This window comes from Falco rusticolus, chromosome 7, assembly GCF_015220075.1.
Source record: "Falco rusticolus isolate bFalRus1 chromosome 7, bFalRus1.pri, whole genome shotgun sequence".
Lineage (NCBI taxonomy): Eukaryota > Metazoa > Chordata > Aves > Falconiformes > Falconidae > Falco > Falco rusticolus.
In genome coordinates, this window is record NC_051193.1 from 70,386,626 (window position 1) to 70,408,882 (window position 22,257).

The following is a 22,257-nucleotide window of genomic DNA, read 5'->3' on the forward strand; positions in this document are numbered from 1 at the left end:
TTCTTCATTGAACTTTATTTTTAAAAAATGATGGTAGATAAGAATAGTGTCTGATTCGGTGATTTCTGATACCATCACTAAAACTTAATTCTTCTGAATCTTAGACTTCTCAAGCAGTGAATAAAAATAAAGATTTCAAAGCCTGTGATGTAGAAGCTTTCTCCTTTCATGGAAAGGATGAATCAGTTGCCTCTTCTGTTGTAATCTTCTGACCCCTCTTTAGAATTATTCTTCTTAAATCTTGTTCTTGATACAGAATAACGTTCGTGCTGCTGCACTAGCAACTGTGAATGCCTGGGCTGAACAAACTGGGATGAAAGAGTGGTTGGAAGGGGAAGACCTGTCTGAGGAGCTCAAAAAAGAAAATCCTTTTCTAAGACAAGAGGTAGGCTTCTGTTAAGTAAATTTCTCCTTACATGTGCCTAATCAAAATAACCTTACCTGCTGTGGACTATGTTTATCTATGCAGTCTGAAATGACACAATGCTACCATTGTGTGAGTAAACAAGTAATTGTGTGCTCATACTGAAACCTCAGAAAGCCAGTAACAAGTTTTATTCCCGCCTGATAGCTGTCATTCAGATTTTGAAGCCTCCTAAATGAAACTATTGTCTGTTCTGATCAGCGCTTTAAGAGCTAGTGTGCTTTCCCTCAAATTAACCACGTGGTAAGGAAGACCAGAACTGAAGTGGAGACATTAATGTGTTTGAGGCCAATAAAGTGCAGCTGAAATTCTGCTGTTACTTTCAAAAGGAAGAAATAGCCCTTGCAGTCTTAAGACACCATGCTCAGAGTTTTAAGGTAGCTGCGTATTAATGTACTGTACTCAGTATTTATTTTTTTTTTAAATGGACATGACAGTTGATGTTTAAGAATACTTGTCTGAACAAAGGTTGGGGTGGTGGGGTTTTTTCCTACCTGCGTAGTGGTATGTGAAGGACTACTATTCAGGTTCTTGTGGCCTGACACAGCACTATGAGCACTTCTTCAAAAACTTGTATTTTAAACTTTCTTTCAGCTTCTTGGTTGGCTGGCTGAGAAGCTGCCAACCCTCCGTTCTGTTCCTTCTGATCTGCTCTTATGTGTGCCTCACCTGTACTCCTGCCTTGAAGATCGAAATGGGGATGTGCGTAAAAAAGCACAGGATGCCCTGCCATTCTTTATGATGCATCTTGGCTTTGAAAAGATGGCAAAAGCTACCAGCAAGCTGAAGGTATTTCTGTTCCTAAGAATAAGTAATGTGACCTTGAATGAGTGGATATTAACAAGTCACATTCACAATCTCGTGATATGCTGTCTTGAGTCATTTGTCTGCATTGAATGTTCTCAGAGGGGCTGGAAATAGTATCAGGAGGCTGTGATTTAGAGCTCTCTGCTTCAGAAGGACTGCTGTCACCACAGGTTTATTGCTCTGGGAGCTTGACACTCATTCACTCTGCTTTTCTTCTGAAGAAATCTACCTGCACGTAGTTTCCATACCGGTTGCTGTCTGGCTGTATGCCTTTGAACACGTGCTTTAATATGACTTCTAGCAATTTGGTGTATCTTATGGACCCTTTGAGTGCTGAATCTCTATTAAGGCACTTCGTTAATGTCAGAGGACTACTCACTCGGAACAGATTGCTGGCTCACTTGTTTCCTATAGGTCTCGCAGAAGAAGCTTAATGCAAAAGTGGTTTATTTCAGAACAGAAATAGCTGAAAATATTGATGACTTGAGATAAATGTCCTGAAAGATGCTAAATGGATTAGCTTGTTTCAAACTACTGTAACTTTCCTCATGTGTGGCACGTATTAGTAATGACTATCACTAGTCTTTCCAAATTTATAAAATACTTTTCCTTCTTCTGTTCTGTAGCCAACTTCCAAAGACCAGGTACTGGCCATGCTTGAGAAAGCCAAAGTTAACATGCCAGCCAAACCAGCCCCTGCTAAACCATCTTCCAGAGTGGTAGGGGGAGCAGCTTCAGCCAAATTCCAACCTGCATCAGGTAACCTCTCATGTTCTGGGAAATGACTGAGGAAAGGGTAGGTTTTGAAACTTCTTGACATGCCAGAGGAAGAAATATACTTAGCAGGGTGTGAGGAATTCAGCATAGTTACTGTTACAGATGGCTGTGTCATCTAGTGAGTTCTGTTTGTGGTTCAGGTCTGACTTGAAGTTGAGTCAACTTCCAGTGTAGGAGGGTTTTTCCTTTCCACACGACCATCTGTCAGCTGCTCTTTGAAAATAGCTACTTGGTGTTGAAGCTAACACCCATGGACTGGAGAGGGGTGGGTTTTTTGGTAATAATAATCTGATTTGAACCTAATATAATTTTTTTTTCTTCTCACGTTTAATTTTTTTCTGGGCTATTTCCTCAGTATAATTTACTGTGGGGCTACTACAATGCTTGTGCTGATACAAAAGAGAGGGTAATGGGTTTAGGGGACAAGTGATTTGAAGAAGCAGTCCTGTCTTATCTGTCTGCTGGTGCTAGCTTGTCTAGAGCAGTAGTTGCACCTAGTTTGAGCAGGCATTAGTCTGCACAGTATACATGTGTATACATTTTTCAGTTGTTGTGATAATGACAAATTTGCTAATGTTTATGACCTTAATTATGAAAACCTCGTATGCTAACATAGACTTTAAGGAACTTATTTTATGAGTCTAAAATCCTCAGACCTCTGTGTGATAAGCATATTTTATTCATGAACAGTTTTTCTTCTGTCCTAAGAATGGAAAACTGTACTAACCTAAAATGGGCTTGTTGGTAGCTTGAAATGGTCTATTGTTTCTCCAGTGCTTGCTGAAGATTTGGGGTCCAATACCATGGAATCCAAGCCTGATCCTAAAAAAGCCAAAGTAGGTGGAGCCTCCTCTAAAGCTAAGGTATGTTGGTTTGTTTTGTATAAAATGAGTTCTGTGAAGTTAATAGGTGTAGTTCGTTAATGCATTATTGGTAGTACAGCCCTTGCTAGGGACTGCTTTTACTGAGAATCTTTATGCTTGTCTGAGTTCTGAAATGACAGGTGTACCCATATCACTTACTTAATCACTACTCTTGTCATTACCTATTTAATTACTAAAGCCTGTGTTGTCAAAGATGAAGTCTTGTGAGCTGCTCAGGATGTTCTAAATCTGCTTGGCTTCCTTGATTTCGTGCTGTTGAGAATTCATTCTTACCATTGCAGTTCCAAGGTTATACTTTGAATGGTAATTTTGAACCCATGTATCAAGAAATTAATCTCTCCTTTACAGTATGAAGGGCAAAATGTTCTCAGTCACAAGTGCAAAAAGAGAATAAAGATGCTCTAAGTGCATAATAATCCAAACTGATTACATCTGAATTTGTGGTTAGGTTTTTTCCATTGATTTGTGTTACAGTATGTTTTTTGCTGATAACTTTCAAGTCTGTCCGATGTGTATAACCAGAAGAAAACCCCAAATTGTTCTACAGTCCCAGTGCCTCCGTTGTCTAAAGTAGCACTGTAACAAGAATGTTTGATGTGGGTTCAGATTCATGGCAGGAATGAATGGAACAAACATTGAAGGATTTGCCGAAGTCAGTGTATTCTTCTGTCAAAACTCTGAACCTTGAGTTAATGCCTTTGCTGTGAAAGCATTCAAAGGTTTAGAATGGTAACTCTTAGACGTAAGTAGCTGTCTAACAATAACAATAAAGCCTTTTCTGTGGCTTATTTACAGCAGTCAGGTGTTAATAGCGCTATGTCCAAGGGCAATACCAACCTGTCCAAAGGTAACACAAGCCTCAGCAAAGGCAGTACCAGTGTGACAAAGAGCAAATCTATCAAACGGGTACCACGTTGGATTTTAGTAGGGATGTGTGTGGGTGACTAGCACACTGGTTGAGAGTGGTGTCTTACTTCACAGGGTACTGCTGTGCACACTGTCATGGGTATTGCTTCCACAGCAGCAGAGCACATACTTTTAAAATTCTAATCAACGTCATTCTTCCAGCTTTTCTCTGGCTGTTGTACACATAGGCAGCATGAGGTTGGCTGGTATCTGATGCTTGCAGTTGCTGGGACTGAGGCATATACGCGTCTTGTGTTGCCTGTTAACATCTTGCTTTTTTCAGGGTGTACAGGGGAAGAAAGTGCTCAGCAAGCCTAATCTGAAGGAAGATGATGATAAATCAGGTCCTATTTTTATCATAGTCCCAAATGGGAAAGAACAGAGGATGAAGGATGAGAAAGGTCTGAAGGTGAGAAACATCTGTATGTATTCACAAGTTTTGAAGGAGTGTCATTTGTATGCATTCTTTTGTTTAACTTGGAATTAAACAACATGCTATGGCATGGAAGTGCTAGTCTCTGTCTATCCCTTGGATTTATTATCTGGTTCTACAGTTGACTTCCACAGGCTGATATCTGGTTTGCTGTGGTGGTATTCTTCCAATTTACAAATTTTGTGCCTTTGTATACTCTGGTAAAAGCCAAAGGCCTTTTTACAACTTCCAAGAGATGGTCTTCAGTTGTGAAGTATCATCAAGGCCTCACTGAAAACAGTTGACTAATTTCAGAGTTCTAAGATCCGTTGTATTTAAGACACTTATATTGAACAGCCTGCTTATGAAGCTTGTCTTTTGTAGGGAAATTCTATTGCTTGAAACATGCATGTTAGTTGTAACTTGCTAGTAAATAGGCCTACCTATAGCTTAGAAACGACCGCTTCAAATGATAATAATTAAGATGGTGGCCTAAAGATAACCACTCCACTTAAAGAAAATTGTTCATGTAAGCCAAGGGGAGCAAACACCACTGAATTTTTCCCATTACTTGTTAAAAATGAGAAGACTTTGAAGACAGATTTTAAACCAGAATGAAGAGATGCAGTCTGTAAATTGTATTAGGAAGAAAAGATATTGCTTAATTTGAGTTCCAAATGCTGCCTTTTACAGGTGTTGAAGTGGAATTTCACTACTCCCCGTGATGAATATATTGAGCAGCTAAAAACTCAGATGTCCAGTTGTGTGGCCAAATGGCTACAGGATGAGATGTTTCACGCAGACTTTCAGCACCACAACAAAGCATTGGCTGTTATGATTGAGGTGAGTTTGGATCTGTGGTAGTAGGTGGCATTGTAGAGAATTCTTCTCTGCTATGAATGGTTTTGCTTGCATTGAAATAGAATAGGAATTTTCTGAAGAGTCAGGGGTCATTGTTCTGTGAAGTTGAAACCTTAACATATATATAGAAATAATTTTCAGAGGAATTATGAAGTTGGATGTTAATGTTGTTGGGAGAAGGGAAGATTTCCTCACCGGAGACTTCTCTTAGAATTTTGGGAAACTGTATAAGTTAAAAGTGAGTACCTACGATTCTAAGAATCAACCAATAAATGTAGACCATCTTACCAAGCATAACTTTCCTTTATAATCTGTTCTTTTCTTGAACAGTGTGTTTTCCTTTTGCACAACCTCCTTTATTTTACTTTATTTTTTTATTTTTTTCTTCAAGCACTTGGAGAGTGAAAAAGATGGAGTCATCAGCTGTCTGGATCTGATCTTAAAATGGCTTACCCTGCGGTTCTTTGATACAAACACAAGTGTTTTAATGAAAGCACTTGAGTACCTCAAATTGCTTTTCAGTTTGCTGAGTCAAGAAGAGTATCACCTTACTGAAAACGAAGCTTCCTCTTTCATCCCTTATCTTATCCTAAAGGTACAGTTCATTGTACAGAAACTAGCCTTAATTTTCACAAAGAATATAGCCAGATACTATGAAACGCTTTAATATGTTCATTCCAAATATACTGTGAATGCTGTTAAATCCAGTGGGTGACTGATCGTAAGTGGTGTTCCCCAGGACTCCATACTGGGGTCAGTTGTATATGATATCTCTATCAGTGGTCTGGATGAGGGGAATCAAGTAAGTTTGCAGATAACTCCAAGGTGATGGGCAGTATTGATCTGCTGGAGGGTGTGAAGGGCTCTGCAGAGGGATCTGGACAGGCTCGATCGATGGGCTGAGGCCAGCTGTATGAGGGGAGCACGGCTCAGTGCAGGGTCCTGCATGTGGGATACAACAACCCCACACAGTGCTACAGGCTTGGGGCAGAGCGGCTGGAAAGCTGCCTGGGGGGAAAGGACCTGGGGGGTGGTTGACAGCTGGGTGAACGTGAGCTGGCAGCGTGCCCGGGTGGCCCAGGAGGCCAGCAGTGCCCCGGTTGGTGTCCCACGCGGCGTGGCCAGCGGGGCCGGGGCAGTGCCCGTCCCCCTGCGCTCGGCACGGGTGAGGCCGCCCCTCGAGCCCTGGGCTCAGCTCTGGGCCCCTCACGGCCAGAGGGACACTGAGGGGCTGGAGCGTGTCCAGAGCCGGGCGGGGGCTGGGGGGGCTCAGCCTGGAGAGGAGGGGGCTGGGGGGGCCTGGCCGCTCCCTGCAGCTGCCTGAAAGGAGGTTGTAGCAAGATGGGGTTTGGCCTCTTCTCCAAGGTAGAAAGCAATAGGACAGGGGTCCTCAAACTTTTTAACCAGGGGGCCGGCGCGCGGATGAAATGGCAGGCAGTCATCTGCGGCTGCTTGGTTTCCCCCCCAACCCCCAGCCGGGGGAGTTCTGTAAATACCGGGTGCTGGATTGAGGACCCTGGGGGGCTGTATCTGGCCCGTGGGCTGTAGTTTGAGGACCCCTGCAACAAGACTAGAGGAAATGGCTTCATGTTGCACTGGGGAAGTTTAGATTGGGTAAGAGGGACAATTCCTTCACAGGAAGGGTGGTCAGGCACTGGGCCAGGCTGCCCAGGGAGGCGGTGGAATCGCCATCCCTGGAGAAGATGCGTAAATGTAGCACCTGGGGACATGGCGCACTTATTAGCGTTAGGTGAGCCACTGGACTTGATGATCTTAAAGGTCTTTTCCAACCTAAATGATTCTATGATCTGTATTGCATATTTGCCTTTAAAATCCATTTACCAGAAAGGATTTTGCATTGACAATAATTCTGGCTTTCCTAATTTTTTTAGACTGATCTTACAGTATCATGAGAATGTTTAAAATATTCTGTATGTCTTTCCGTTGTTGTTTTGTTTTTTTTAAAACCTTTTCCACTAGGTAGGAGAACCAAAAGATGTCATCCGTAAGGATGTACGTGCCATTCTGAATAGGATGTGTCTCATCTATCCAGCCAGCAAGATGTTCACTTTTGTCATGGAGGGGACAAAATCCAAAAACTCAAAACAGCGTGCAGGTGGGAAATGGCATGATGAACTGAGCGATTACAAAGTACTTGAAATTGGTTTGGGTTGCATCTTGAAAAATCCAGCGTAATAACATTTGGTGGATTGTGAGATTTACCCCTGTATAGCATTTAATGCAAATGCTTAAGTGTTTAAAGGATCGTATTTTAAAGCAGTATCATCTTGTGTTTTATTGTCTTCCAAAGACAAGCAATCTATTAATTTGCAATCAGATTATGAGTTTCCCTTGAGTAGGCTTGTAGTCTCATTGAAAACAGTGCTGGGGAGAACAGTAACAGGGCTATTATCCAAGAGACAAAGAGAATTGGTCAAGAGTTTGGAAATAAATGTCTCTACACTGTACGTCTATCTCAACTTTATTATAGAAATTAGTTGTGGCGTGGTGGTTGTAGTTCAAACTACTCCCTAATCACCTTGAAAATATCTTATCCTGATACAGCCAGAGTGTTGAATGATGTATGTAATACAGCATTGCAAGCTCTCAACTGTCTAAACTACTTAGATGTGAAGTTAACTGTAACATTGCTCATATGTGGTAATGGGAAATATTTGAAGGGTATAGGGATGACTGACAGCTTTTAGATGCTATCTGCATGAAGTATTCTGAACCTGTAGTTTACTATTCTATCCCATCTATCACCTGGTGTATATCAATCATCGGTATAGTGATTGACACTTCTCTGCAGTGAATGTTCAAGGTGTGCAAGCAACGCAGAAAACTGGGAGGGCTCTCTTGCCAGCAGCTTTAAACCCGAATGTGTACGTGTCATTTTCTTCCTTTAGAATGCCTGGAAGAGCTTGGATGTCTGGTTGAATCCTATGGCATGAATGTATGCCAGCCAACTCCAGGGAAAGCCTTAAAAGAAATGGCAACTCATATTGGTGATAGGGACAATACTGTGCGCAATGCTGCCCTGAACACCATTGTGACTGTCTACAATGTTCATGGCGACCAAGTGTTCAAGCTCATTGGAAATGTGAGTGTAAAAGGAAATAAGATTATTTTTTTTAACTCCCCCACACACCCCACACCCCCCAAATCCTTACACTGTTGTAGGGGATTAACACTGTAGTGCGTGTGATTGGTCACGGTACACCTTGCTGTTGGCATCAAGAGCATTTTGTAATGTTGGAAATAACTTGCTATGCCATAGATACTCTAAAAGTTAGTTGGTTAATTCCTGATTGTGGGGTATATAACCTGGGTGTTCATGAATGAAAAACTAAACTGGAAGAAATGAGTAAAAACCAGACTTTCATGGCAATTAAATTGTTTATAAAGAGTAACTTGCTCTTATAATCGACTGTACAAGTAACATTTGTGACTCAGGATGGTATTTGGGTAACTTATTTGGCTGAGAAAGGCTAGTTGTTGGGGCTCCATGGAATACTCTTGGCTTTTTTTTTAATGCCCATCTCCATGCACTGCTTTGCAGCTGAAGTCTGGTTCACTTTGTTGTATTGCATTTAGTGCTGAAGGTCTCTGTCAGTATGTTGTTGCTTTGTATTGCTGCTGTTTTGTTCTCTGGAAATCATACTTAGCAGTGTCATCTAAAATGCAGTAAAAGTTAAAGGTGGCAGAAGTTGGCTTCTAGTCTCCAGCAGTGGAAAGGTAGTTTGCTGTGTTGTCTACAATTATTGTGCATAACCATTAAGTATACCGAATTCTTACTTGAATCGAGAGCTGTTAGGCTGTTTTTTCATGTTCTGTTCTCTGAACTTGTGGTCTTGGTAATGTTTCTAGCAGCGCTTAAACCGATTGGAATATGATGGATATGTTAATGCCTTTATGAATTTTGCGTTGTGTTATATGCCATCATGCATATGCTGCATAAAAAGCTATTGAATCGGTATTTTAAGGAGTGTGATGAACAGGGAAGCAAGGCTGCCTTTATTTTTCTTTTATTTTTTTTCCTTCCCCTTCTTTTCCAGCTTCCTGAATGTTGAAATTTAATGTGACTCTTATTTTCTCTGGTAATCATCTCCTTGAGAATTAATGTTGCGTTCTCGTTAGCATTTTAGATGCCCATCTTATTGGAAGTATTGTTCAGTGCAATCTGCTGCTGTGTTGCCTAGTCCATTTGCTTTTGGATTTTCAAGGTTAAATAGAACTGTAGCACCTGAACCATTCAGTTTCTTCTAATCATGGCTTTCTGAGCTTTGGTATGCTCCATCTAGTCCCAAAACATGATTTTTCAGGAAAGTTTCCAAATCATAGGGGTACTGTAGAGTACTTCCCACACAACTGTCATGGCTGCTTCTGCTCAAATATAGTTCCTGGTTATGTTCACTGCTGTAGGAAAGCAGATAAATATGATTCTTTTCACTGCCATGACTTGGAGTGTTGGGTTGGCTTACCCTGAGTTCAGGTTCAGCTGTGAGTACACTGAAGGGGTCAGCTGTTAGAAGGACTCTGGCTTCTGTGGCAGCATCCTTACTGTTAAAACATTGCCTGGGCTCCTAGTAGGGGCTATGGAAAGGTAGGGGGTGGGGATTTTTTGTTTGGTTGGGGTTTTTGCAGCAATGCAAGCAACACATGGGAACACGTGATCGTAGCATAGTTTGAATTCAAGTTTACTTGTTTCTTGGAAATAATGTGGGCTAGAAATAGCTGTAGTCAGTATTACAGCTTGTCAGTATGGGTTAATTAGCTCCTGAAGGAGCCACCTGGCAGTCCAGAGTGGCCCTGTTAGTTTGCTGCTAGACGGTGGTACTGACAGCTCCTACCCTTGGTATTGAGGAACTTTGGTCTGCAGTAATAAGTAGTATACCTCCTGTAGGTGACCAAGATTTCTAAAATCCATACAACTCATTGAGTGAAAGCATTGTGTGTTACAGCTTTCTGAGAAAGACATGAGTATGCTGGAGGAAAGAATAAAACGGTCGGCCAAGAGACCGTCTGCTGCTCCAGTGAGACAGGCAGAGGAGAAACCTCAGCGTACTCAAAACATCAGTGCTAACGCTAGCATGCTGCGGAAGGGACCGGCTGAGGACATGTCCTCCAAACTCAAGTATGTAATGATACATTATGGTCTGTAGCCTGCTTAATGTATGTGCTAATATCATGTCTGGCAATGTTGTTTTAGTTTCTATCATCATCTTTGCATGTTGTAAAAATTGGCCGAATAATGTAAAACAAAATGTCTGAAACTTTTTTTTGTCTTGTCTGTCTTGAAATCTCTCTAAATGGTCTTGTGCCTTTTTTCACTGCTTCTCCATGGACAGAATTATGTATCGCACTTATAGGATGTAAGTACTGCCCACTAACTCCTTGGTAGCAAGGCTCTTGTATCTTTCAATTTCTATCCTAGTCATCCCTTCCTGGGAGTGACAGGTTTATCATGGCCAGTTCTAGGTTATTTACAGGTCTCTGACTTAAAGAAAAGAAACGAAAAATATAGGTTTCTGCCAAGGTGACAATAGATCACACTGCAGGGGGACATGGCACTTCCATGTTAAACAACTGTTAGAAATATTGGGAGAACTTCCTATGTGTTACACTACACTTGGTGTTGATTGGACCCCGTTCTTAACTTGTAAGGGCAGACATATAGCACAGAACTGGATGAGCACGTGTGAATTCTAGAGCCTGGGCCAACAGTACCAGCAACAAAAAGCTCAAAACTGTATTCCTTGCCACCTGCTCATTATCTTGGAATAAAAGTCCCTGTTGAGAACTACGTATTACAACATTTCCTTGAAAAATCTTAATACGCAGCACAAGTCATGTGGGATGCTAGGAGTCCTCGGTTCAGATGAGCTTGCAAGGTTGCTATGCACTTATGCATCAATTAAAAAACAAAAAAGGAAAAAAAAAAAAGCCCCCTCAATGTTACATTCCATTAATACCACTTAAACTGTGCTAAGCATCTCTCAGAATGAACCAGTACGTACCTAACACAGATGGAGGGGGTCTGGTGGTGGGTTTATAAGAAAAACTAGGAAGGCAAGTAATTAGCAGCTGCTTTTCTGACCTACAAAAGCTTGTTTCACTAATGGCTAGGGGAGAGGCAAAGGGGATTATTAGAACTTCATAATCCATGCTATTCTATTATGAGAGCTCTAGGGCTACCAGTGGATGCTAGTGCTAGTGCTCTTTCCTGTTGCATAGATATAACAAAGACCTCTCTCCTGGTTTCTATAGCCAAAATCGCAACATGAGCAGTCACTCGGAGACAACACATGCAGTTCCACGGGAATTTCAGCTGGATCTTGATGAAATTGAAAATGACAACAGTACTGTCAGATGTGAGATGCCAGCACTTGTACAGCACAAACTAGATGACATCTTTGAGCCTGTCTTGATTCCTGAGCCCAAGTGAGTCTAGTTTTAACCCCTAAGTGAAACCAGCAGGGCTACTCAAACTGCTTTGAGAAGCTGAATTGACCATGCTAGTGTCTACATTCAGACTTGTTTAAATGAGAAGATAGTGTCTGCTAATTGGAAGAGAGATTTCAAAGTAATGGCTTGTTGTACTGTTCTGGAATCTGGGGAGGAGTTATTTCTAATGAAAAACCTGAGTTTTGCTTAGGTGGTTTTATAATAGAAGGATCTTGAGTTCGTAAATGCATCACCAGCATCTTTACAAGTAGTGCAACAGACGTGTTGAAAGGAATGATTCCTTCCTTGAGTATTCTCGGTGACAAATGAAATCCTTTTCCCTTGTCTCTAAACCTTCATTGAAATATAGCAGTTCAGTGTAATTTAGAGCTATCTTTTCAAAGAGTAACAAATGTCGTTTTCTTCAACTGTTTAGAATCCGTGCTGTGTCCCCACACTTTGATGACATGCACAGTAACACAGCTTCTACCATCAACTTTGTCATTTCCCAAGTAGCCAGTGGTGATATAAATACAAGCGTCCAGGCTCTGGCACAGGTAAGCCAATTAAGGTGGCAGCTAATCACACTGCACTAAACTATTTGTTTGCGAGGGTGATGAGTTGCACTGTGGTGGAGCAATCATGTCGGGTGACGTGGACTCTGCTCAGGATCTCCCTGGTGACAAAACTAAGTGCACAGGGGCCATCTGACTCGCTTTAGCAATCGAAATTCCACTTGAATTATTTAGAATAATAAACTCCACACAGAAGCGCTAAGGGGAAAAAAAGTGTGTGTTTTTGGTTTTTGTCAAATAGCTGTGCTGTAAGTTTGAAAAAGCCAGTGAGACATAACTTTTAAATGTAAATTCAAAAATCTTCAGCAAAAGAATTGTCATGCCTCGTAGGTTTTACATGTTTCTAGGTTGGCTTTAACTACTTAGAAGTATTTTATCCAGAAGATTTCATGAAGCTGTTAATTCTAGTATCCGTGATGTGGTATTTCACGTTTTGTGATTTTGTGTACAGGATAGGCTTGCAGTTCTCTTAAAAGATCGATAATTGGTTATATTGGGGTTAGCAATAGAAGTCTGTGGCTTCTGATTTCAAGTGAAAGCTTAGAGTACAAGTGCCTTGCCAAATGGACTGGTCAGGACAAGACCTTTCCTGTGGGAAAGTTTTAAATGAGTTGTTTTTACTGTTTGCATTATGTTGACTTAACTTGGATGTTTTGTTCTTAAATCTTAGATTGATGAGGTTCTCAGACAGGAAGACAAAGCAGAAGCTATGTCTGGCCACATTGACCAATTCCTAATCGCTACATTTATGCAGCTTCGGCTAATCTACAATACACACATGGCAGATGAGAAGCTAGACAAAGATGAGATAGTCAAACTTTACAGCTGTATTATTGGGAGCATGATCTCGGTAAGGATTTGACCTAAAAGTTAAGGTGAAGAGCAGGTAATTTTTGTGCAGAAATTGCAGGAGAACGGAATGTCTGTCCTGTACCTAGGTTAGCTTGCTATTGAGTCTTACTTACAAAAGTTTGTTGCTAATGGTCTGTTCAGTGTGCCTCTTGAGAGGGACTGGGGAGGCGAAGAAAGTCTCTTTATTGCTTCTACAGAATACAGCCACTTTAACACTTTTGCTAAGCTCTGTTTTAGTATTCCTTACCTTTTGAGTGCTGAGTTGGCAGCCTAAGTATTTTCCAAAGTCACCCAATAGAAATAATTTCCTTCCTATTTGAATTTTTATTGTTTAATGTTGGGGGGAGTGTGTGGGGGGGGAATGTCAGATGGTTTGACAGTGTTTTCTAGAGAAATCCCTGTGGTAAAGCATTGTGCGCGGGAAAACTGTTTTCGATTTGTAGCCGTTTCGATAGTACTGTAATACTGTTTTCGATTTGTAGCTATTTCAGATAGAGAGTCTGGCTCGAGAGGCCTCCACTGGTGTCCTGAAGGACCTGATGCACGGTCTTATTACATTAATGCTGGATTCTCGGGTTGAAGACCTTGAGGAGGGTGAGCAGGTCATCCGATCAGTCAACCTCTTGGTAGTGAAAGTTCTGGAAAAGTCTGACCAGACCAACATCTTGAGGTATAGAATAAAAATTGTGCAGTTGCTGCTTCTCTTCTGTTCTTGTGTGTTCCTCAACAGCTGAGTTTTAATTATTCTGTAAGCAAAGAATGATGCCTGTAGAATCCATTTGTTTGAGTAACGATTATAAAATTATTCCTTCTAGTGCTCTGCTTGTTTTGCTCCAAGACAGTCTGCTAGCAACAGCCAGCTCTCCTAAGTTTTCAGAACTTGTCATGAAGGTGAGCCTGTAGTAGAAGTTTTGAACTCGCTTGTTTATCTGAAACAACTTAGCTGAAAGAACATATATATTAATATATCAGTGACCGTAAGGTGAAAGATTTCTTATAATTCTTTCAATAATAATCTTATAATTATATGTTACATGTAGTGACTTTCATGTATGTTAGGAGGGAGCCTAACACCTGCTAATAGTTTAGAGGCTTGTGTATACTAGTACAGACTCTATATAGTAGTGTGCAGTCACCTCTGGGCTTACTTGCTTAGGCGCAGCACCGTGCTGTAGATTCAAACAATCCCTGGCTGGAGCTGGCTTGTGTTTTGTCATCCCTAAGGACAGAGTGAACATGCAAATGTCTGTATTTGAAGCATGTGTGTGTTCTTTTTTTATAATATGACAGCCTTTTGTAACTGACATGATTTAAAGACAACTTGGACATTCTTAATGGGGCTAAACTAAAGAACTTGGGCTGTGTGTGGGTGTACACATAACTTATGTGTTATCTGCTGGAATTCCTTCATGCGAAACATTTGGTCTCCTGTTACTGGTAGAGAAGTCAGCACTACTTTTATGCATCAGCTCTAAAGGAGGATCTGGATACGTTACAGCTAGTTAGAGAGAAAAAGTATGTACCAGTGCAAATATAGCTTGAGCAGACAGGCATGGTGCGTGTCTGTATGTGGTAGCAGAGTGAAATGGTTCGAGGATAGTTTTGCATAATTTCACTTTATGTAATTAAATGCTTCTTCCCTGAGTTGAGTTGCTTTAAGTCAGCCTCTCGTTCCAGTGTCTCTGGAGAATGGTGCGTCTTCTTCCAGAAACCATTAATAGCATCAATCTGGATCGTATTCTGTTGGATATCCACATTTTCATGAAAGTCTTTCCCAAAGAGAAGCTGAAGCAGTGCAAGAGTGAGTTTCCTATAAGGACACTGAAGACTCTTCTTCACACCCTGTGCAAGCTGAAAGGCCCCAAGGTCAGAGCAGCCACTAGTCACATACTTTTTAAATTGGATGTTCATTCAGTCTCTAAAGCTTTTCCTTTTTAAAAAAAAATGTTCCCTTTTTCCTTCTGTTAGATCTTAGACCATTTAACAATGATAGACAACAAAAATGAATCTGAGCTGGAGGCTCACCTGTGCAGGGTAATGAAACACTCCATGGACCAGACTGGAAACAAAGCTGATAAGGATACAGAAAAAGGGGCTTCTCGCATAGTAAGTAATGTAAATGTGTTAGTAGGGAGAGGGAATGTAAGGCAGTTTATTTAAGGAACAAGCTCAATTTTGTGATTGTGGAATACGAAGTAGTAATTGCCTTTCCAGCATGCAACTAAACTAATACTGGAAATATTCTTTTAGTTTCACTTCTATTTATGGCTGTTATGGGAACTTGCAGTTCCCATAACAGCGGAAACAGTATTTCTGTTACCACCTGAATATTCTGTGCCTGTCCTAGGATGAAATATTCTGCAGGACATTCAGGCGTGCAACATAGGTTTTATACTGCCTGATCCTGCATTTGACCTACTAAAAGTTACCCATACCCAGAACGGGTTTTAAACACTGACTTCTCAGGAAGGGTCCTACAAGCTTATTCTTGTTCTGTGTAAACAGTGGCAATGTAAAACCCCTAATTGCTTCAAGGTTTTATTCATCCTGAAAGCTCAGTATCCAGCTAGCGGATCTTGAGGACATTGTGGGTTTGACTAGCTTCCTGTCATTTTTATTCACTTTGGGTTTGATGTCTCCATTTATTTAGGAGGAAAAGGCTTCGAAGGCCAAAGTTAACGATATTTTGGCAGAAATATTTAAGAAAATTGGCTCCAAGGAGAACACTAAGGAGGTAAGTGCTCCCTTCCTGCAAGGAAGAGGACATGATATATTAAAATGGTGTATGCAGCAGTCATGGTAACACACAGGAACTCTTCCCTCCCAGGGTCTGGCAGAGCTGTATGAATACAAAAAGAAATACTCTGATGCAGACATTGAGCCCTTCCTGAAAAACTCCTCGCAGTTCTTCCAGAGCTATGTGGAAAGGGGCCTCCGGCTGATAGAAACAGAACGGGAGGGGAAGGGACGCATTGCTGCTTCTACAGGTACATGTTATATCTCTGCTTCTCATAAATCATTTTTCCTGTAAGGAGAGCAGTTACAGGTCCCCTGGTAGACGCTAATATTTGCAGATGTTTATGGATTTCCAAAGTGAGTCACGTTATTTTCTTGGCACTTGTATTGCTTCATGAGGTACCATTTGTAGGGACTAGACATTTTTTGTTCACAAAAAAGATGTTACAACCATTGTCACACTAAATATAGAAAATGTGAAAGGCTTTGTAAACAAATGGTTCAAATTAATCTCCTGTAGTGCGGATTGAATATCAGCTCTGTGCTTCATGTGTCTGGTATGAGGGGTTGTTTCTGCAAAGTACACAGCTCGTTTACAACCCAGCAGCTGCCAGGTTCTCCTTTTACCTTTTGGTTACTGAAATGGTGCAGGAGGTTTTTTGGTAGTATCGTTTACTGTTGAATTAAAAGGTTTATTTTAAATAACTTGAACTGTTTCTATAACAGTCTTTGTAATGACCCCTTTCCAATAAATCAGTTTTTTAATTGGATAAGTTACTGTAAACCACTCTAGTTCGTTAGCGAGACTTTTCATTGTAGATGAGCATAAATGAGTATTTAATGCAGTATTAGGGAGGGAAGGTGACAAATGATTAGATGACAAGAAAAACTGAAACAGTCAAGCAAAGCTACCTTTTAACTTTCATTTCTCTTAAGTTTCACAGTGTCCTGTGACACTAGCTTTTTCTCCTACTGCTGTTCCTTCTCCTATCCCTGTATTGTAACTTACTACAGGAAGATGATGTAAGGCTTTTTTCAGAACCTCCTAAATGTGTCTAACTAGGTAGGACAGGAAATTACAATTTTCATCCTAAAAGTGTGTACAACCAAAAAATGTTAGTTCAACAGAGATTTCAAAACAGAATTTATCTGCCTGAACTTTGTCTCTTTTTTTCCTCCTCCCTAACTGTAACAGTTAAGTTGGATATAATAAAGGATATTGTTCCATCTTGCAGCCGTGCTTCATTTAGACTAAATTATAAATGCTTTGAGTGTTAATTCTTAATTCTCCTTTTATCTATGTTAAATACTCTTGCAGTAAACTAGTGAAAACAAATCCCTGTCCCCACTAAGTCTTAGAACTTGGTGTTCATTTCAGAATGGAGAGGGTTTTTTCATAGTGTAAAAGCCTTTCCTAGGCTTTAAAAACATCGCTACATGCCTTCAGAAATCACAATTTCCAATTGAATCGGAAGAAGCAACAGCTTTGTTACCCAAATGAGAGGTAAAGAGGGGTGAGAACCAGTGGCCCAGAAGTACTACTAAACTTGGAAAAAAATACAGAAGATTCCAAATATTTCCTCTCCTGCCAGTTGCTGAGTTCCATCTGTTGGACATCATGGTTACTGCTGAACCCCATCAGCACCTTCCTCTTCCCCCCACCTCGCACTGTCATCTTCAGCTGTCAGCCTCAGCACTACTTCTTGAGCTGCTCTGCTGCCACTTCTTAAATGGCTCAGTTTCTTTTCTTGTTTTTTAATTGTCACTCTTGCAAGGAAATGAAAGGGCTGATATGACTACGCTAGCAAATGGAAATAGCTTGGTAATTTATAGGTTGGCTGATTCTTCATCCATTGCATCTTATTTCAAGGAACTGACCAAAAGGCTTACACTTTTTTGATGTGTTTAAATGTTTTTACTTCTTCCCCCCCCCCTTCCTCTCATCTTTCAGGAATTTCTCCTCAAATGGAAGGAACATGTGTTCCTGCTTCTACCCACACTGTATCTTCATCTATAGGAAACACAAATGGGGAGGAAGTGGGGCCTTCAGTTTACTTGGAAAGATTAAAAATCCTCAGGCAGCGTTGTGGCCTTGACAACGCAAAGGTATTGTACTTGACAACACTTGGAACCCCCAAGCACTTCATTTGCACTTTCTAAGAATTCAAGTGATTGGGTTTTCTGTGCCAAAGGCACAGATTCCAGCTGGAATTGATGATTTTTCATTGTACTGCATGCTCTAGCTATTCACTGCATGTCACCGTGCCTGGTATGGATGGCTTTAAACTCATTACTCAGCCAAGTAGCCTTACATTTCAGTCTGCTCAGTTTGCAGCGCTGCTGTACATGCAGGTTGTTTCTACAGCCTTGTGGTTTAGTATCTTCCTTTGTCGCCTAGTTGAGTCTCAGAAAGGTTCAAATAACTATTGTTCTCTAAACTTTAACATATATTGACCTCTGAGTTGAATGATGTGGAAATTGTAGATCTTTATTCTCTGAAACAACCACAAGAGCTAAATGAAGACTTAATGTTTTGCTTTATGTATTTTGGCTGTGTGGATACTGAGGCACAGAAATGCTGAATGAGCTTAGTATTGGAAACCTGTGGGCTGAAATTTTTAGCAATTTGGTGATACGCGTTAGGAATCTAGTGCCCATTACTGAAGTTCACACTTGGCCACATGAGAAGTGATGTTCACTCTAGGCAGTCATCCAGGCATGTCGCTGTTTTAATCTCTTAACAAAAACTTGCCTGCCGGCTCGCAGCTCTGAGGAGGGCAGATGTTTCCTAGATGATAGTAACAAGGTAATTAACACAGACTGAAGTATCAGTTGGTAAAAGAACAATGAATTGATGTTTTAAGTCTTTGGCAAGGTGGATCTTGCCAATCAGTCCAAGTTTCCTTTTCTCATTTTTCCAGAAAACTCATTGGCTGTTGATGCTGCACACAGGCATGGACTTTTCTCTTGTGGTGTTAGAATTTAGACTGTCCAAGACTGCTGCAGGCCATCTCAGTAAAACCTGGTCTGCTGTGAATTTTTGGTCTTTAAAGACTAGTTCCTTCGTGTCCCTACTGCCATCTAGCTAAACTACTTAAATGATAGGAATTGAGTATTGTAGTTGGCTTTGCATGGTCCCGACTTTGATGGCAACTGACTGTCACTTCAGATTACCTGTGTTGTATTGCTCCTTCCCTTTCCTCTGTTCTTAGTGTTTCCTGTGAAGATGAAAAGCCATTGATTATGGTTTGTACTTCTTACATGGCTTTTGCCGCTGTCTTAACACTTCACTTTCCTCCCCTGTAGCAGGAAGACAGACCACCTCTTACGTCTCTGCTCTCTAAACCAGCACTCCCTACAGTTGCATCTTCTACAGATATGCTTCACAGTAAGCTCTCCCAGCTCCGTGAATCACGGGAGCAATACCAACATCTGGACCTGGACTCCAATCAGACTCATTCCTCTGGCATTGGAACTACCCTGGCTTCACCCTCTTCTGCAGCAGCTAATATTGATGACTTGAAAAAAAGATTGGAGAGAATAAAAAGCAGTCGCAAATAGGGGTGCGAGACAGCATCACTGTTGCTTGGGCTGTCTTCAGCTTTAGTTTACTAAACTAGAAGTCCTCATAGTTAAATGGCCTCATTTAGGCCTAATGTATACAAACTGGTTTATGTATAATACAGTGGATTTTGGGGGGTTGAGTCATTGTGGCACAAGTATTTGTACATACTTTGCTTCTCAGTGAGCATCTCTTTGACAATAGAAGGCTGTCTGTGTATTAGTTTTAGTGTACAGACCTGTAAACAACCATCCTCTTGTTCAGACTAGTTTCTCATAACTTGGGGTTTTTTTTAATTTGTAAAATTGTCTTTAAGATCTTTTCCTAGTTCTTAACTCTTAGAAGATCTCTAGTGATACCGCTTTTAATTTTGTGAATTCTTCTCCATGTAATCCTTGAACTGTTGATTCTGTATGGACACATGGCATGAAGTAACTAATTTAAGTGTCTTTTGTAAATAAAGTTTGCATTAACTATACCAGCCTCTGTAGGAACAGCAGTGACTGCTGGTTAGAGAGGTCACTCTCTATTCCTGAATGTTAGTGACTGGGCATCTAGAAACTGAACTAAGCTATTCTTGACATGAACCTTGGGGTTTGGGTATATTATAAGGAAGATGAGTGAATATATACTATCTGTGGGTGCAATCCTGAGACTTTGCACTCTTCCTTCTATGAGCAGTAGTGTATTTTTCATATAGTTGTTTTTTTGTTTTGGAATACGTTTCTGTAACTTGAGAGTAAGTTGAGAATATTTAGTTTGCTGAAATGCTTATTTTACGTTATCTAGTCTTTGTAATGCCTTTACCCAGATTAAGCATAGTCGCATTGGTGTACAAATGCTTTCTTTGAGGGGGCCTGCTGCTGTTGATACAGAATAGATTAGCAGTGATGTACAGTCAGTGGACTCGTTTATCCTGAGCTCATTTGGTTAAGCAGTCTTCCTTGTGCAGGCAGACCTCACCACCACATTCTTTTTGCTCTTGAACATCTGAAGTCAGCAAACTCTGCTAATTTGTATAACTAAGACACCTGGTAGTGCTAGTCTGGGAAAGCTGTAGCCACTGCTTTTTGTGCAAGAATGTCTTCTGGTTAGCCTTTTTCAGACGCTGTAAGTATGAAGATGAAGACATACACTGTGTAGCCTTTCTAGCCCTTTCATCTCTGGGTAGGTGAAGCGTTTTCACCTTACTACTGCACTTCCATGTGAGAGCTGGTTGTGAAGCATAAATTGCACATCTGTTCTGTAGCTAGAACAGTTATTGAAGAGTTGGACAGGCAGGCTTAAAATAGCACACTTCTGCTCTAGATTTCAATCTGTTCCACGTAAGTGCTGCTTTTGTTGTTCGCTCTGTGGGCCAGCAGTCTCTGCATTAGGGCCATTACCAAAACTATCTTGCCTGATTACAGTAAAAATGTGGCTTTCAATTAGTACCTGTACAGCAGATCTATGCCAGAGCTTCTGCAAATTGGCTGAAACCTTCCTTTTACAGGGCCCCTAGGCTGGGTTGCAGTTGATACAGTACTGCTTGGTGCTTATGGTGAGTTTGTACGCTGTGATAGCAGGTGAGTTGCGAGCGTTCTCCATCCTGTGTTAATTGACATGATGCCGTTCATTGCTCCACCGCCTTGATACGGTAGTCGAAGTCTCCTTTTCCTCACCTGAAGTGGGCATGCACTTTCTTATGGAACAGAGCTGTATGACAAGTGGAGGTTTGGCCCTCCTTGGTATGTGCTGAGGTTTTGTACATTTAAACTGGGGCTGTTTGTGAATAGTTTGTGTTGGCTGGCACTAGCGTTACTGCCGCTACCTCTCGATTACTAGCTGCTTTTCAAAACTTACTGACACTTAAATCAAGCCGTATGTTCCTTTACCATGTCCAGCAGATGTTCTGAAGAGCTGTTTGTTATTTAGCTCAGGATGTTAAAACAGCAATGCCTGCAAACCTGCATACAACTGTTCTTTAATTTTGAAGCTGGATTGAAGTGAAATACAGGAATAATTGAGTAGCAGAAGATAGAGTTGCTTACTATGAATGAGTTTTTGCCCTGTGTCTCTGTAGTGTTTGGTTGGACTCAATATCCTGGGAGTTCTGAACTAAAACTTGTGCACATAAATTAATAAAGCCTAATCTTTAGCCCAGACAATATTTAAATAACATTAAACTGAATTTTGAAAATGATTCCTCTGTATTGTTTGTAACAAGTCAGTATTAACAGTGACTTACTCCAGAAACTGTATGGTCCTCGTTCCTTTCTTAGAGGTTAGATAGCTCACAAATGGTATCTAACCTCACAAATGGTTAGATAGCAGTGAAAGGGTGAGGTTAAATTTTTAAATATTAGAAGGGCTAAACGTTTTCAGTGTCCAGCGACTGTGGTTACTGATGACTTTAAGCAGTTGTGGATCTTGAGCTCTCGAGCTTTCTTTCTTCAAATGTCTTTGAGAGGTGGTCGTTATGCTTTCTTTGGGCAATCAAATTGGGCTGTCTTCGGGTTGGTTCCCAAATGAGCCATTTTCAGGGAGGTGGCCAGACAAGTAATGGATCAATAGCTTTGTTTATATCCGCCTAATTTTAGATAGTTACCTCTACTGTCACTTTCTCAGCACAGTGGCTCTGCTGCTTAATATCTTAGGAAGCACCAAAAAATTTCACTGTTGCCTGTTTCTGTGATGTGATGGCACTGTGAAAGGAGCTGTAGGAATATGGTGTCACAGGGAGCAAGGACAGCTTCCAAATCTCATTATTTTAAGAGAGAATTGTGCTGAACAAATTGGCTAATCAAGAACGTGTTAATTGCTGATCCTCAGTGGTCCAGAAACTGCTGCTAAAGAGGAGATCATGAAAGAACTGAAACTTCTTTTGGGAGTGATCCCTAAACAGGCTGTATAAGCTAACCAAACGGGGTGTGGTGTGCAGGATGCTTTCAGTGCGGGCCCTTTGACAGTAACTGTGCGTAAAGCGCTTCCATCTGCATCAAGCTGTGCAGGTGGAAGATACACTTGGAGGACCC

The 22,257-nt window shown here is 41.0% G+C and overlaps 1 protein-coding gene and 1 non-coding gene across 4 annotated transcripts in view; both read left to right on the forward strand.

Annotated features, from left to right (window-relative positions):
- The window catches only part of CKAP5 (cytoskeleton associated protein 5), a 54,249-nt gene extending 32,824 nt beyond the window's left edge, over nt 1-21,425 (forward strand). For 2 of the 3 annotated variants that reach the window (XM_037396070.1, XM_037396072.1), the window contains exons 24-45: nt 257-385; nt 1,019-1,213; nt 1,858-1,990; nt 2,783-2,871; nt 4,082-4,207; nt 4,904-5,053; nt 5,463-5,666; nt 7,052-7,187; nt 7,981-8,174; nt 10,036-10,208; nt 10,423-10,446; nt 11,342-11,515; nt 11,955-12,075; nt 12,764-12,943; nt 13,428-13,615; nt 13,761-13,836; nt 14,623-14,811; nt 14,914-15,051; nt 15,596-15,679; nt 15,773-15,932; nt 17,633-17,787; nt 18,988-21,425. In XM_037396070.1, coding sequence (XP_037251967.1) covers nt 257-385; nt 1,019-1,213; nt 1,858-1,990; nt 2,783-2,871; nt 4,082-4,207; nt 4,904-5,053; nt 5,463-5,666; nt 7,052-7,187; nt 7,981-8,174; nt 10,036-10,208; nt 10,423-10,446; nt 11,342-11,515; nt 11,955-12,075; nt 12,764-12,943; nt 13,428-13,615; nt 13,761-13,836; nt 14,623-14,811; nt 14,914-15,051; nt 15,596-15,679; nt 15,773-15,932; nt 17,633-17,787; nt 18,988-19,242 — 3,273 coding nt within the window. In that variant the 3' untranslated portion in view covers nt 19,243-21,425. The remainder of the gene's footprint in view (nt 1-256; nt 386-1,018; nt 1,214-1,857; nt 1,991-2,782; nt 2,872-4,081; nt 4,208-4,903; nt 5,054-5,462; nt 5,667-7,051; nt 7,188-7,980; nt 8,175-10,035; nt 10,209-10,422; nt 10,447-11,341; nt 11,516-11,954; nt 12,076-12,763; nt 12,944-13,427; nt 13,616-13,760; nt 13,837-14,622; nt 14,812-14,913; nt 15,052-15,595; nt 15,680-15,772; nt 15,933-17,632; nt 17,788-18,987) is intronic. The other variant, XM_037396073.1, reaches the window with a different exon arrangement.
- LOC119151896 lies at nt 12,125-12,235 on the forward strand. The gene has a single exon (XR_005105599.1). It is a non-coding gene; the product is annotated as a small nucleolar RNA SNORD67 (small nucleolar RNA).
- Nucleotides 21,426-22,257: the final 832 nt, after the last annotated feature.